General features: G+C 36.9%; 1 protein-coding gene across 19 annotated transcripts in view; it reads left to right on the plus strand.

Moving 5' to 3' along the window:
• CPEB3 (cytoplasmic polyadenylation element binding protein 3) overlaps window positions 1-16343 on the plus strand; it is a 187054-nt gene that overhangs the window by 159855 nt on the left and 10856 nt on the right. For all 19 annotated transcript variants that reach the window (XM_043519725.1, XM_043519728.1, XM_038410924.2 and 16 more), the window contains 2 exons: window positions 1746-1860; window positions 10337-10518. In XM_043519725.1, coding sequence (XP_043375660.1) covers window positions 1746-1860; window positions 10337-10518 — 297 coding nt within the window. The remainder of the gene's footprint in view (window positions 1-1745; window positions 1861-10336; window positions 10519-16343) is intronic.

Genomic DNA, 16343 nt, shown 5'->3' on the forward strand with positions numbered 1-16343 from the left:
ATATATTTTTTTCTAGTTAACATCTCTCAAAATGTATTGCTGGTTGAATGTCCGATACCTTTTAGTATTTTCCCCCCCCTTTTTTATTCGAAATTGCTTCCATAAAGACTCCCTATAATCAAGGATGAACAATTATCCCTATTACTACTGAATCTGTTAAAAAATGAACTATTGGAAAAGACTAGTTACTAAGATACTGTTTTTAATTTATTTAGAAAGTAAAGTGGCATTGTAGATGTAACCCTGACTTTTGGTATGTAAAAACCAAGCATTTTTGTGTTGTCTGCAATCAGAAATGAGTTGGTGGATAACCACTTCAGTTGCTTGCATATAATAGTGCATTACATACGTGATACAACTTCCACTACAGCACAACTGGCTCATATTACTCAGGATTGAGCTAGAATAGAGACTTAATCTTGTTAAATTAAACAGTGGTCCATCCTGTTTATAACTGCCAATGGGACATTACAAGAAACTCTCTGGAATTGCTGGCACTGTGTTAAATCCTGGAGGTAGAGACTTCTTCTGTACTATCAGTCTTTAAAGTGGATAGGTTTACATAAAGAGGGGCTAAAAACTGCATGTGTGGTGGTGGTTTTAAGATATAGTTGCTACTTTATTAATTTACAGGAATGACATCAGTTTAGGCTATGAATGTAAAGTATTTCTCTAAACATGTAGTCTGGGCCTAACTTTCTTCTGCAAGGGCTAATGTCAATCATTTACCATCTGTTGACATCTGTAATCATGTGCACAACTATTTATCACCTCTTCCAATTTTTTTTTTAATTGGACATACTGTATTTAGTCAGTGGGGCTAGTCATGTAAGTAAAGTAGTGTATGTGCTTAATATCTTGCAGATTGGGGCCTTCTTCTTTATATAATTGTAATTATTATTATATATGTTAAAGTTAATATACTATATGCATAATCCTTCCAGAGTAGTCCTTAACCAAATTCATATAAAAGGCTCCCGGGGCCATTTTGAATCAGAAGATTAGACCTTGCGTGGGTGAATGAAAATTGCAATGCAATGGCAAATGGAAACGATGCTTACACATTTCACTTATTCAGGGGGTTGTAGTGGTGAGCAGGCTTATCCAAATAGCTTTTGAGCAGAATTCTTAGTTCTGTACAATCTGAAGACTTTCTGTCTAACTGTCCACTATCTGGCTGCTTAACTAAACTGAACAAGTGCACTTACATTTCTGCAATCCTCTTATTTTAAACACAGGAATTAATTCCACTTCATCTTCCCTTTTTCAACTTTTAAAATTATATGTGACTAGAAGAAAGCTGAATGTTCAACCTACATCCTTAAATTCACACTATGCATGATAAAGCTCTGAATGTCCTTTTATATATTCCATATTTTAATAAAGGAGACTGGAGGAGGAAGCAGATTAGGGAGAGAATGGGGTAGCTGCATTTGCAAGAGGAAATCTAACTCAAGCCTGGCCTCTAGAGGTGATAAATATATTGTCCACCTTTTTCAAGTAAACACTGTAAGGCGTACTTTCTGAATACGTACATAGATAAATGATATACTTGCATTGTTTTTACTTTCACATTCTATCATTTTACTATTTTATCTTTAAAAAAATGTGAATATATGTATGTGTGTATGTACATATAGTCTAATCAGATTTTACATATGTAAATGTTTAGTAGCTGATTCTTATTACTTTGTGTAGGGTAAGTTAGCAATGAAGTAAAGACAAAGTTGACATCTTTCTTTCAGGTGCAAATTCGACCTTGGAACCTAAGTGACAGTGATTTTGTAATGGACGGTTCTCAGCCTTTGGACCCGAGAAAAACTATCTTTGTAGGGGGAGTTCCACGTCCCCTCCGAGCTGGTGAGTTGAAACAGAAGAAAAATTAAGCTAGACTATACTATCAGTAACTGGTTTCAGATTCTGAGACAATGACGTTCCATCTGTTTCAGAGATTTTTGAAGAATTTGTGGTTTACTTTCTAAGCAGATCAGTTTTGTCTGTCCTTAACTGTAAGAATATAACTTCTGAGAACTTCTGACCTTTGAAATTAACTACTAGTTAAGACAATGAATCAATTGTTTAGTACTATAAATTAAGTGTAACTTTAAGGCTCAAATTTTCATATTATCTTTGAATTTGGGGGCTGCTTTTTTTAAATTGACCAGTTAAGTATTTACTTTAAGTTCCCACTGACTTAAATTAGAGTTGTGGTTGCTCAACATCTCTGAAAACCAGACCAGTTCTAATGAGGTCATTTAAAAAAATGGTCCTAACTGTTTGTTTGTTTTTTGTCTATAATTTTTCCAGGCCTGTTATGAATTCGAGTTCGTATTTGAAAAATGCCTTCGAACAGTAAATTTAGAATTTTTCCAAAGCAAGACAACCCATTTTTTGGTATTGATGTATTAATTTGCAAGCTTCTAAGATTAGTTTTAGAAATTAATTTAGAACATTTGAAAGCAATACAGCAAATCTTTTTTTCTGAATTTTCTGGGTTCCTTGCACACTGACAGTACCTCTTTACTGTGACCAATATCATGGTTGCTTATTTTGGACTGAATTCCTGCCAGTTCATGAACTCAGTACCTGAAGGATGACTTTTCATGTTTTATTAAAGAATCTGAGAATTTACTAGTTACTAGATTATGCTGTTTTTTCGCTGTCCACCTGCATGGTGTTGGAGTCTATTTTGTTTGATAGAATTACTCTAATTTGGGAGAATTACATCAAAAACATAGGAATTGGCATACACAGTTATCCCTTAAAGTGATACTTTTGTATCAGACTAAAAATAATATAATGAAACAAATTTCCATACCTGTGAATGAATAATACCCCCAACCCTCAGCCCACACACACACAATTTGTAGTAGTTACTAGAATTAGAACACAAATTTAGTTTACTTATTTACTTTTTACACTTCAGCCTGGAAAATAAAAATAACTAGCCTGGTGTAATCAAGCATAATTGAAGTTGCAGCTAGCAAGGGACGTGAAGGGTAACAAAAAGGGTTTCTAAAGGTATGTTAGCAACAAGAAGGTGGTCAGGGAAAGTGTGGGACCCTTACTGAATGGGGCAGGCAACCTAGTGACAGATGATGTGGGAAAAGCTGAAGAACTCAATGCTTTTTTTGCCTCGCCCTTCACAGACAAGGTCAGCTCCCAGATTGCTGCACTGGGCAGCACAGTATAGGGAGGAGGTGAGCAGCCCTCAGTGGTGAAATAACAGGTTAAGGATTATTTAGAAAAGCTGGACATGCACAAGTCCATGGGGTTGGATGCAATGCGTCTGAGGGAGATGGCTGATGTGATTGCAGAGCCATTGGCCATTATCTTTGAAAACTTGTAGCGATCGGGTGAGGTCCCGGATGATTGGAAAAAGGCAAATGTAGTGTCCATCTTTAAAAAAGGGAAGAAAGAGAATCCGGGGAACTACAGATCAGCAAGCCTCAACTAAGTCCCCGGAAAAATCATGGAGCAGGTCCTCAAGGAATCCATTTTGAAGCACTTGGAAGAGAGGAAGGTGATCAGGAACAGTCAACATGGATTCACCAAGGGCAAGTCATGCCTGACAAAACTGATTGCCTTCTATGACGAGATAACAGGCTCTGTGGATATGGGGAAAGCGGTGGATGTGATATACCTAACTTTAGTAAAGCTTTGATATGGTCTCTCACAGTATTCTTGCCAGCAAGTTTAAAAAAGTATGGATTGGATGAATGGACTAAAAGGTGAATAGAAAGCTGGCTAGATCATCAGGCTCAACAGGTAGTGATCAATGGCTAGACGTCTAGTTGGCAGCCGGTATTAAGCAGGGTGCCCCAGGATTCGGTCCTGGGATTGGTTTTGTTCAATATCTTTATTAATGATCTGGATGATGGGATGGATTGCACCCTCAGCAAATTTGTGGATGACCCTAAACTGCGGTGAGAGGTAGATATGCTGGAGGGTAGGGATAGGGTCCAGAGTGACCTAGACAAATTGGAGGATTGGGCCAAAAGAAATCTGATGAGATTAAACGAGGACAAGTGCTTGCACTAAGGACAGAAGAATCCCATTCACTGCTACAGGCTGGGGACTGACTGGCTAGGCAGCAGTTCTGCAGAAAAGGACCTGGGGATTACAGTGGATGAGAAGCTGGACATGAGTCAACAGTGTGCCCTGGTTGCCAAGAAGTGTGCCAGGTTGTAAATATTGGGCTGCATTAGTAGGAGCATTGCCCGCAGATCTAGGGAAGTGATTGGCACTGGTGAGGCCACATCTGGAGTATTGCGTCCAGTTTTGTGCCCCTCACTACAGAAAGCATGTGGACAAATTGGAGAGAGTCCAGTGGAGGGCAACGAAAATGATTAGGGGGCTGGGGGCACATGACTTATGAGGAGAGGCTGAGGGAACTTGGCTAATTTAGCCTGCAGAAAAGAAGAGTGAGGGGGGATTTGATTGCAGCCTTCAACTAGCTATAGGGGGGTTCCAAAGAGGATGGAGCTAGGCGGTTCTCAGTGGTGGCAGATGACAGAACAAGCAGTAATGGTCTCAAGTTGCAGTGAGGGAGGTCTAGGTTGGATATTAGGAAAAACTATTTCACTAGGAGGGTGGTGAAGCACTGCAATGGGTTCCCTAGGGAGGTGTTGGAATCTCCATCCTTAGAGGTTTTTAAGGCGTGGCTTGATAAAGCCTTGGCTGGGATAATTTATTTGGGTTGGTCGTGCTTTGAGCAAGGGATTTGACTAGACCTCCTGAAGTCTCTTTCAACTCTAATCTTCTATGATTCTAGTTTCACTTTCAAAGTTCTCGTGCACTAGCGTAACACAGCCACGCTTGAATTGGCATAGCCAACTCAGTCAGGCAGAATAACCTTTAGTGCCCCTACATGGAGCCATAGAGCTGATTTTGTGAAGGTTTGTTCTCCGTTCATCCACAAAAGAACACTTCCACCTCCGGTTTCTACTAAGAACCTAGATTTGCTTAATGCTGACCCTAAACCTCAGTCAGCCTGTTTCTGTCCCTTTTCCATCGTTCCCTAACTAGCCTGTTCTGTACTGCCTCTTTCCCATCCCAGTCAACCTGTCCTAACTTGTAGATGTTTAATATATTATAAAATAAAATAGCTATGTCCTATCTTAAGAATGGGAAAGAGCAGCAACTGATTGTAAAAGGAGTCTGAATCAAGTCAATCTGTAGAGGGTGCCAGAGGTACTAGAACTGCCCCTGTATGTAGGAAATATTAAGTGGAATGTTTCATATCTATACAAAATCAGTGTATATTTTAAAAAAGTACACTTTTATAATTAGTTTTAGTGGGGATTTGTAATGTTTAAAAAAACCCTAAGTTTGAGGACCAGTTAGATAGTGTCCCTTTAAAGTTTTTCAGTTTATTATTTACGATTATTATATTTTATTCTTATAGTGTCGGGAAGCCCTAATCCTGGACCAGGACCCCATTGTGTTAGGTACTGTACAAACAAATATAGCCCCTGACAGCAAAACACTTTATAGACACTGTTAAATCACATTGGGCTCAAAAAATAGGTCTGGTTAAATAAAATATATAATATTCTAAAGGGTTGCTCAAAACTTAATGTTGTACAAGTTTTAATGAATTGTTCGGATTTAAAATATTGCCCTACGACGTTTTCAAACTTGAACGCTGCTGCAGTGAGTTAATGCATGAGAATCTGAACATGGAACTGGCTAGAAACTCTCTACAAACAAACTTACATTGGCAAGTCTATTTTTTCCCAAGCAGAGCTGAAAATTAACGTTTGTAACATATATTAGGAAATTGGTTTTAAATAATAAAATTTTTAATCTGACAGTGTCCTTTTTACAAACTCACTAAATCATAAACTCTAAACTAGTTTCAACTTGATATTTATTATAAGGGCCCAATTCTGAAAGCTGTACACATGGTTAATTGTATTACGTTTAGTGGGGATGATTGCATGCTAAATGTTCAAACCATTGAGTTTTTAAAATTTACACTAACCAGTGACTATAGTGTATTTCCATGCAAATATTGATGTGTATATATGGAGGCACCAATACTCATGAAATTATCACAAGTATTGTGATCTTATGAACAGCATGATGCAGCTCAGAAATTCCTCTTCAACCACCTGCAGCTTCTGCTTTGGCTACTTCTACTTGTCTAATTTGGTTGTTGGTTTAGAGTGCAGGTGCTAGGTGGTGTTGGTGGCCTATGATATACAGGAGGTCAGAATAGGTGATGTGGTGGCCGCTTCTGGCCTTAAATTGTATGACTCTGACCCAGATCCTCATTAACTGAGATAGGAGGGCAGAGAGGACCCTGGCAGGCGCCCTCTTCTTGCTACCAGCACAGCAGCTTTCCCTGGAGACTGGGAGGAAGGTGGAGGGCACTGCTCTACCCTGCTTTGGGTGGGGCTGGGAGGGGCTCATTGGAACTTGCTGGAAAAGTGGCATTTTGTGGTTGCAGTGCTGGAGCCTGCCAAGTGAGTGAAATAGAGGTGCTTATGTTTGTTGTGGGGGTTATGAGGAGTAAGGACAATCCAGTGTATGCAGCATTTTGCCCGTACAGGGTTGTCATGGTTTGGAACCTGCCAGGAGGGGCTACAGGGCTGCATTGTTCAGGAAAAGAATGCTTCCATCCCAGCTACCTAGCCTACTGTTGCTTGGGGAAATGACATTCCTACAACAAAAGAAAAACCCTCTTCATCGCTGTAGGCTGCATTTATGCTACAGGGTAATGCCAGTATAGCTGTGCTGTTACGAGTTCCTATAGTATAGAGGGGCCTCAGTCTATAGAACATTATTGCGAGTCACTAAATTGCATTATTGCAAATGATATTTTGATCTGAATGTATAAAAGTTAACTCTTAAATGTTTGTCAGCTGTAATGTAGCACTTTCTTGAAGTTGAACGTTATCATTAGTAAAATTGGTTCTTTACCTGAATTTCTCTGCCTAGAATAGGGGACAGATAGCAAATGTGAAAAATTGGGACGGGAGTGGGAGGTAATTGGTGCCAATATAAGAAAAAGCCCCAAATATCGGGACTATCCCTATAAAATTAGGACATCTGGTCACCCTAGTCTAGAAACTGTCTAAGACTTTCTTCATTCTCAAAAAAGAAAAGGAGTACTTGTGGCACCTTAGAGACTAACAAATTTATTTGAGCATAAGCTTTCGTGAGCTACAGGTCACTTCATCGGATGCATGAAAGTCTTTTCTTTTAAGACTTTCTTGAGACTCCTCGTTAGGCATAGAGTTGAAGTCTTTGAATCATGCTCTGAGGACTTCAGTAACTCAGCCAGAGGTTATGGGTGTATTACAGGAATGGGTGGGTGAGGGTCTGTGGCCTGTGATGTGCAGGGGATCAGATTAGATTATCACAATGGTCCCCTCTGGCTTTAAAGTCTATGAAGATTTTACATGGTGCCAATATACTAGTCTACTTTTGGTGGCTTACCATCATTGCACTAATGTACCCTTGAGAAGGAGAGATGTTTTTTTCTGTTTTGTAAAAGATGGGCTATGTGTCAAAAAAAAAATTACACTGTTTTAGATCATTTTAAATTCCAGTTTTTCTAGGTGATCTATGTAACCAGGATTAGCTACTGAGCTGTCAAGTTAAGAGGTTGTCATAAAGCAACAAGATAAAAACTTAAAAGAACTCTATGCTTCTGCTGCTAGATTTATAAAAAACCTTAAGAAATTACTGCTTTGGGGAATCTGAAAGGCACCATCATCTGGAGATGTTTTCTCTTACTTATACATTTTTAATGACACACCGAGCATGTATGACATATTGCAAATTTCCATTCCATTTCTTATACATTCTCATTCCGTGCTTTCCTTTTCAATCATTTTTGCCGTTTTCTCTTTTTAAAGCATAGTCTTAATTGTACCAAAGCCTAAGAAGTTAAGCATGATTTCCCCACTGATGTTTTTCTGTTGCAATTGTAGTACTAGGACTACATTTCTGCACATATTGAGACAAGAAAAATGAATTTTGGAAAGTCAGATGTCTGGGAAAATTTTTAGTGACCCTTCCAACAAAAGTTTAAGGTATATATACTCTTGTACAGAGTACATGTACATGGCATACATGGATTTTAATCCTAAGGCATTCATCTCAATCAGTAATAAAAGAATATAGCGAGAGAAGTAGTAAGATACTCAAAACCCTCTTCTCTCTGGTACAGGATTTATTGCTTTAAGTATATTTAGAAGTCCCTGCTTTGCCATATTCTTCTAAATGATTGCTACAGGGTATCTCTGGAGAGACAAGAGAGTAGCTACGAAACTGTGGTCAATATAGGAGATGACAGGTCTGTAAAACCAGATGTCTAAATATATTCATAGAATAGAAATACTGTTTTGCTTGGTAATTAAACTTGGATTGTCTTTGTCTTCAAAGCCAAAGATAGTTAAGCTTCCCTTTACCCCTACAACATATCATAAATTCAGTACACGTGGTGTGACAAGGCAACTAAATGACGCAATGAACCTGATGCAACACACCATATTTAATTTTTAAAAGAAAAACCAATTAACCCCCCTTTTCCCCCTGTTTGAAAATGCTCAGACTTAAGGGATTTTTGTGACACTGGTGTAGAATAGGTTTGTCTGTGCACATGTATGGTATATAGGAAATAGAAGATAGTGGGCAGTATGACTTGAGAAATATGATCATGCTTTAAAGATGACGTGTTATAATCTGAATGGCAGAAAGAATTGGAACTAGAAGTTTAGTAGGTGGGGTTATTCTTGGAGTTACTGTTTTGGGTGTTTCGTTATGCTGTATGTTGGTTTCTTCAGTTCCTGAGCAGCTGTCCTCTGAGGATCATATATTCCAAAATTTTATTGTGGCAGTTTTTCTTTAGAATAGATATTTACCATTTCTGTTGGTCATTCATTTGTGGGGAGTTTTATTAATTTTTAAAAAACTAAAACAACTTGGGGGGGGTGCTAGAATATCTGACCGTTTGGAAAAGTTCTGACAGGATTCAGTGTCTTCTAAAAATCCCTCCTGTTTGGGGAGCAGGGAGGAGGGTATTGTGGGGTTTGTGTATGTGTGTGTAAAAGCAATATGTCCATGCAATAATATAAATCACATAACATTCAATATATCCCATAAATATGTATATATAACTTACATATGTATAAACATAACTCATTCACAAACAAGAGTACATTGTGGCAGGTAAGGCTATAAAACATTTTCCATTGCAACCTTTGTTCTCTAGTGCTTTTCTGAATAATTAATCTTTTGGGATCAAATTTTCCATATTTGGTTTTTACCCAAAGATGAATTTTCTGCTGAAAGTTTGAAGGATGTTTAGCTGTTTCAATGGAAAGACTGAAAAAATAGTTTCCTCACTGGAAAAAAAAGAACCATATTCTTTAAGAATCTGACCTAAAACCCAATTAAGTCTGGAGAAAACATGTGAGTATTTCCATTGACTTCAGTGGATCAGGCCCTAATTTAGCTAGAGCAAAAATGGTCAATGTGTGAAATGTGGCACAGTCTTAGCCCTTAATTAAAGCGTGATTTCCCAAGTCTGGGGAGTGTGGAAATTAGGTTTCATTTAACAAAATTAAGAACGTCTGAACTTTACATACTGACGTGGAATGAAAAGTTGTAAAGTGCCCAGTTTAGGACAGATGCAGTTAATTGATTGTGCATTTAGACAAGTGTACCCAGATAGTTAGAGCATGTAATATGTACAAGAACAACTCCAACAGTTTCTAGTTTTTTCTTTAAAACAAAAAACCCCAAGGAAATAATTGCATCTCTGAGACCAAGTGCTTAAAATAACAAGTCAGGAAATGCAAAAACTGAGGTTCTACCGATAACTCATTTGTCTCCATTATGCACATATGATGTGTATTTATTTCTATTACTCTCATTAATGTATAGCTTAGTATATTACTATTTTTGTCAGTAAACATATACCATCAATATACATGATGCAGTAGGGCTGAGTTAACCACTGTTGTGGGGGAGGGGAATCTACATTTTCTGACAGTGTAATTGATAATTGTTTAACCTCGACATTGCACTAATGCACTTTTTGGGATCAAATGTAATATGTAACTGATATAACACTCTGCTTGGGGTATGTAACAGAATCCCAGGAAAGCTTTTCCTTAGCACCTTGACCACTTTATCTTTGCACTTTCAGTATATTTCAGATGGGTACTGTGATTCCTTGACCAATCCAACTTTCAGGTCCCTTTTCTATTTTCCTGAAGTACTAGAATTAGGGTGAATAGTCTATTTTTAAAGCTTCAGGCCACGCATAAAACCTTTAGTAATATTGAGTCTTCAATATTTAATAATTGTTTTCTCACAGTTGAACTGGCAATGATTATGGACCGTTTGTATGGAGGTGTCTGCTATGCTGGTATTGATACGGACCCAGAATTGAAGTACCCAAAAGGTGCTGGCAGAGTGGCTTTCTCCAATCAGCAGAGCTATATTGCTGCTATTAGTGCTCGCTTTGTCCAGCTCCAACATAATGACATTGATAAACGGGTAAGTACAACAACACCAAATGGAATGGTTGCTGTTGATGATATTGTACAGGAGCTAAAAAAAAAAATCTTTTTTTCTTTTTTTAAATTGTGTGGGAAGATATTTTAGGCTGTATTCTTATCTCATATTTGGTAATTCTTTAAAAGCTTATCTGAGGAGCCAAAGCATGATGAAGATGATAGGCCTAAATATCTAGCTTAATAAACTTCCAGGTCAAAAATGGAAAATGGTGGCGATACATTTTGGTTTGTTTTTGTTGTTTTGTTTATCTTTTTGAAGGTGAAGCCTGGTAGAATGTCCTAGCTTTGTTCTCTTCAGATGGATATTCTTTTTTCTTGGAGGAACAGTTAGCGTTCTTGGTCAGTGCCTGGGATAGAGCTTGTGGCTTCTCTGGTGTTAGTGGGGGACTGGGAAATATTGTTACATCACCAAAATGACTAGATCTGAGGCTCCCAAAGTCAAGAGATGCATGGTCATAGGTGTCACTGAGCTCAAAAGTGTCTTGAGGCTTACTTACCTGTTAGCAAAGCACTACAAGATGTTTGAAAGGAAGTCATATAAATGCAAATTGTTATTGTTACATTCATATGAAATACTGTCATAAATGACTGGGAAAAGCCATATAGTGAATTAATAAGTTTCTTTTTTGTTGATGTACTCCAAGTTCAGACTTGCATGAAATTATTACTTATCTCCCAGGAGACAAATAATTTTTCTGGACCTTCAGACTTCATATCCAATACATAATGTTAGTTTTGAGAAGCAAAAATTCTGAAATTCATTATTTAAATGTAGCAATTTCTTTGTATCCTCTCAAGACATCTGGAGACAGATTTTCAGAAACTAAACCGTGTATGTAACTATGGATTACTGCAGCTGCATATGCAAAAGGCCAGCTAGGTATAGCCATGGCTACTGAAATTGTATGTGCAATCATGGTGTGTGCAAATTAGGCACATGTTTTTGAGGACCTAGAACATTCATAATAATTTAACAAAATACAATATATGCTGATGATGCATATAATCATCAAAGATAGGGTGGGTTGTTTTTCTTTTTAGTCTGAGCTGGTTCACACATTGAGAGGACAAGCTGACGTGTGTGCATATTTAGAAAACTACAATCACCTGTCCCCATCTTTTCTCAAAACTTGAACTGAACCTTTGTTGAGGTTAGGGAAGGGGAGGAGGGAAAAAAAACTGATATTTTTTTCCATGTTCCTCTACATTTCCTGGTTTCAGCCACGACAAGTGGTAGACATACCAATTTAAAGACCATTCCTATAGCATTTCTAACTAGGGAATACTGGAAATCTTACCAGAAAGACTTTTATGGCAAGAGTCACAGACCATAGTGGTTCAGATCAGATTTTAAACTTCTAATTTGTAACCAAGTTTTAGAATCCTTTGAGATTTTCCCATCACTAATTAATAACACCAATTTAAAACATGTTGTTGTTGTTGTTTGTTGTTTTTTTAAACTTCAAGATACAGTTGACAAATGGGGCCAGCTCACAGCAGTTCCACAAGCCAATACTTCTCCTTGTTGGTGCTCCAGAACCTGAGCTTCTATTTAAGATATTGCCTCTACCTTGCATATTTGTGAAAATACTATTCAGTTTTGCTTTTTAGGTTAACCAAATGCAGTTAGCCTGAAATAATAGTGCTTAAGAGAGGTGTGGATAGCCCCTGTTCAGAATCTTTAAATGTTAGCTCTAAAACCTAGTGATATTATTCAAATTCCTTAATTATTATTGTATAACTCATATATCATCATTAAAATTATTATACTGCTGACCAAAGCATGCAAGGAAGGAGAGATATTATCATATTATGAAGATTTGCATAACTTACTGTGAGTGGCATCTCATTCTGGTAATGACTGGGCAGATGTGGATGGAGTTTGGGAGATTACCTCAATTTTTTTTTTTTTTCCTATTTTGACCTCTGATCAGAGAGGCACCAAGAACAATAAAAGAAAACTAAAGTGCATAAAGTATTGTTTTACACAAAGTTCCTAACACTAGCAATAGTGTGTTTGACATATAGGATGGCACTCTATACCAACTTGTTACAGGAAGTACTACTAGTACAGTCTAACTTCTCAACAACAACAAAAGTTATAACTATTCCAGGTAGTAATGTAATGTAATTCACTAAGATAACTTTACTTCAAAGAATAAAATTAATGTTTAGAAGGTGAACAAGATAAATCAGAGTAAAATTTACGCTTTTTTGAATTACCAAGTCGCTTTTGCATAACTTTGTCTCCTGTTTAACTTAATATTTAATGTTTCTTGAATATTTTACTTTCATACCTGAAAGCTGATATATTTTAGCATAGCTATTAGTCTTTTTTTCCTGATTCGTAAAGATGTCTGAGAATGACAACGATGCAGCTAGAACAAAATTATGTATAAGAAAAAACATACATAGGTTGTACTTATTTAGCTCTATTTAATATATTTAGAACTATTCAAAAAAATCCTACTTTCTAAATGACACTGTAGAGGCATATGCCATCAAAAAATAGAGAAGAAACTGTTACCTCTCTTTCCCCTTCTCTTCTTTAAGTCATGAAACTGATTTCCTATTAAATTAGTCTTGAATTCAGCCCTAGAGTGCATGGCTGCTGTATTAAGGTTTGCAAACAGGACTCGGAGGAGCATTCATGGGAGATCAATCATGTTATCAAAATATTTTTATTATTAATAGTTGTTAATAACTGTAGTGCCTAGGAGCATTGTGCTAGGTGCTGTGCAAACAGGACCAAAAGACAGTCCCTCCCCAAAGAGGCCTGTCTATACCAACATTCACACACTGGGGTGTGACTCTATCCAGCACTAGTGTGCTGCATGCTAAATATCTCTTTTGGACCTTGCTGAGTGCATTAACAGTTTGTTTGTATGCTTTGATCTAGCACAGTTTTAAAAATCAAAGCACACTAACAAACTGTTAATGCACCTCAGCAAGGTCCACACAGACAGTATGCAGTAGACTAGTCCAGGGTAGATTCACATAGACAAGCGCTAAGTAGAAGACAAGAGACAACAGATGGATACTGACAGGGCAGTCTTTCAGTCACCCTTGTTCTTAAAATTAAATCTCTTGTTTCTTCTTTCAAAGAAATTTGAGACTACAGAAACTTTGACATGATTGAAGTTTGATTTCATTTCCATATTTGTTATAAGTAAGTGTGTTTATGGTACCATTTGTCCCCGAAGAGAACAAATACTCCGGCTTTCACTTACAGCATTTGGGCATGTACTCATAAAATATAAACAGAATATTTGCGTTTGCCGATGCATTTTAGTAATTTCACATCAATACAGAGGCTGTAGGGGTGTCACTGTTTGAATGTGTACATGCATCAGAATTTAGGTCTGCATTTCTCTCATCATTTCTGAGACATGCCCATAGTGGCCTAATGGGACAGATTTTTTTTTCTAGTCATTTCTTAAATGATCAGCCTGCATAACTTCAGCAAACAAATATATTTAACAGTCAAAAACATACATTTTCTACCTCTTTCTCTCCCTTGTCCATGCCTATTGTAACCCACCATTCCTCACCATGATTTTGTTCCTTATCGCCCACCTTCTATCACCCCAGTGTTTTTACACCCATCCATCTCAAAAAAACAAAACCAACCCATAACTTACTACATGTTGGACAAAAAATAAGGTGTGTACAGACATACTTGAGTGAATCATATGAATTTATTACTTTAATACTTATACTCCCTTTTCCCTCATTTATATTACATGTTAAACTCTCCTATGCCTTTATAACTGAATTATAACCTCTTAAGGACAGGGACCATGTGTTTTTATTTGTTCTTTGAAATGCCTAGCAGACTTCTGCCTAATGTGTAAATAACAAACTATACTAAAGATATATGGGTAGTATTATCCCAAAACAATGTTATCAGAATTCATTCAAACAAAATTCTTCCTAACTTAACCTTGAACTCCAGTCTACATCAGGGATGGAACTGATTAGAAATGAAAAAAAAGGTTTGCATGTTTATTCCAACACAGTTGCCTTATTTTTCTTTTTGGTAGGGTAGATTAATTCAGTAGAAAATGCTTAGTCATCCAGTGAAACTTACCTAACCACAAAAAATGAGAACCTATACATCCACAAGAGCTGTTTCTTTTTTAATGCATCTGACAGGAGTCTTGACTTCTTGAATATGTGAATCTATAGGATTTTACAAAATGAGTACGCTGCGTAGAAAATCCTACTGTGTAATTGCCAGAGCATAGTAATCCACCACAAAAATACCTACACAATCTTTTGTTCATATTTGATACTCAAATCAAGGTGATTATCTTCTCAGTGAGAAGCAGTTGAAGCCTGAGTTTATTTTCCAGGGTTACAGAAAGCTACTTGATAAACTGTGAAGCTTATGATAAGATCCGAAAGTGGGTGAACCTCAAAAATTGAAACTGACTCTCACAAATAAATGGGTTTTGTAGTTTTATGTTTTGAGTTTTTAAATACTTATCAAGGTATTTAAGTAATTCAGAGTACTAATTCCTGCTTTGTTTGGCATCAACATCTATACTCTACACTTAAAAAAATAAAATAAAATAAAAAATTAAAATTCCTGACTTCAGAATGTGTTGCTCTTGAACTGCAATATGTTTAATTGAACAAGCAATTGTAGACTTTTTGGTAGACATAAGGTATTAAACACTCGTGCTCTAATAATTTTAAATTTATACTATACAGTAGAATCTCAGAGTTACGAACACCTTGGGAATGGAGGTTGTTCATAACTCTGAACAAAATATTATGGTTGTTCTTTCAAAAGTTTACTACTGAACATTGACTTAATTCAGCTTTGAAATTTTACAATGCAGTAGAAAAATGCTGCTTTCCCTTTTACTTTTTACTAGTTTGTTTAACACAGTACTGTACTGTATTTGCCTGTGTGTGTGTGTGTGTGTGTGTCTCTGCTCCTGCCTGATTGCGTACTTCTGGTTCTAAATGAGATGTATGGTTGATGGGTCAGTTTGTAACTCTGGTGTTCATAACTTTGAAGTTCTACTGTACTGTGTAACGTGACAGAGTTAATATCTGAAAAGCTTAAATTTCAATTTCTGACTTAAAGACAAAGTGGGTGAGGTAATATCTTGGACCAATTTCCATTGGTGAGAGAGACAAGCTTTTGAGCTGACACAGAGCTCAAGAAGAAGAAGCTGAAGAAGAGCTTTATGTAAGCTTTAAAGCTTGTCTCTCTCACTAACAGAAATTGGTCCAATAAAATATATTGCCTCACCCGCCTTGTGTCTCTCATATCCTGGTACCAACTGAGCTACAACTACACTGCATAATTTCTGACTTAGGTTTTTTAAATTGTAACTATGGAGGTAAACTTTTGAAGTTCAATAATAAGAATAAAATATAAAGCTTCTAGTCTGCAAATGAAAGGAAAATTCAGTATTAAATCTGACTCATGCTCCTTTGTCACAAATGCACCGTATCAATATTAGGCTCAGCATATAATTACTTTGACACAGAGTCATTGTAGATTTAACTTAAACATATTACTTTAGTGCTTTGTGAGGGAAAATAGGGCATAGCAAGGCTGAGAAAAATGACAGTAATTCTAATGGTATTTTTAGCAGTGATGACAAGTTAACATTTAAGATGTGAAGCTACTTTTTAAATTGTCCAGTAGTTTAGTTTGCTTCATGATCCAAACTGAGTTTTTCTAGGTCACTGGCATGGAAGGAAAATCATATTAGTGCAATAAATGTGGTCTTCAAAATGAATGAGATCATGTATATCTTCTGTTGTAAAGGATATGATTGTAGC

The sequence above is a fragment of the Dermochelys coriacea genome, chromosome 7 (assembly GCF_009764565.3).
Source record: "Dermochelys coriacea isolate rDerCor1 chromosome 7, rDerCor1.pri.v4, whole genome shotgun sequence".
Classification (NCBI taxonomy): Eukaryota; Metazoa; Chordata; order Testudines; family Dermochelyidae; genus Dermochelys; species Dermochelys coriacea.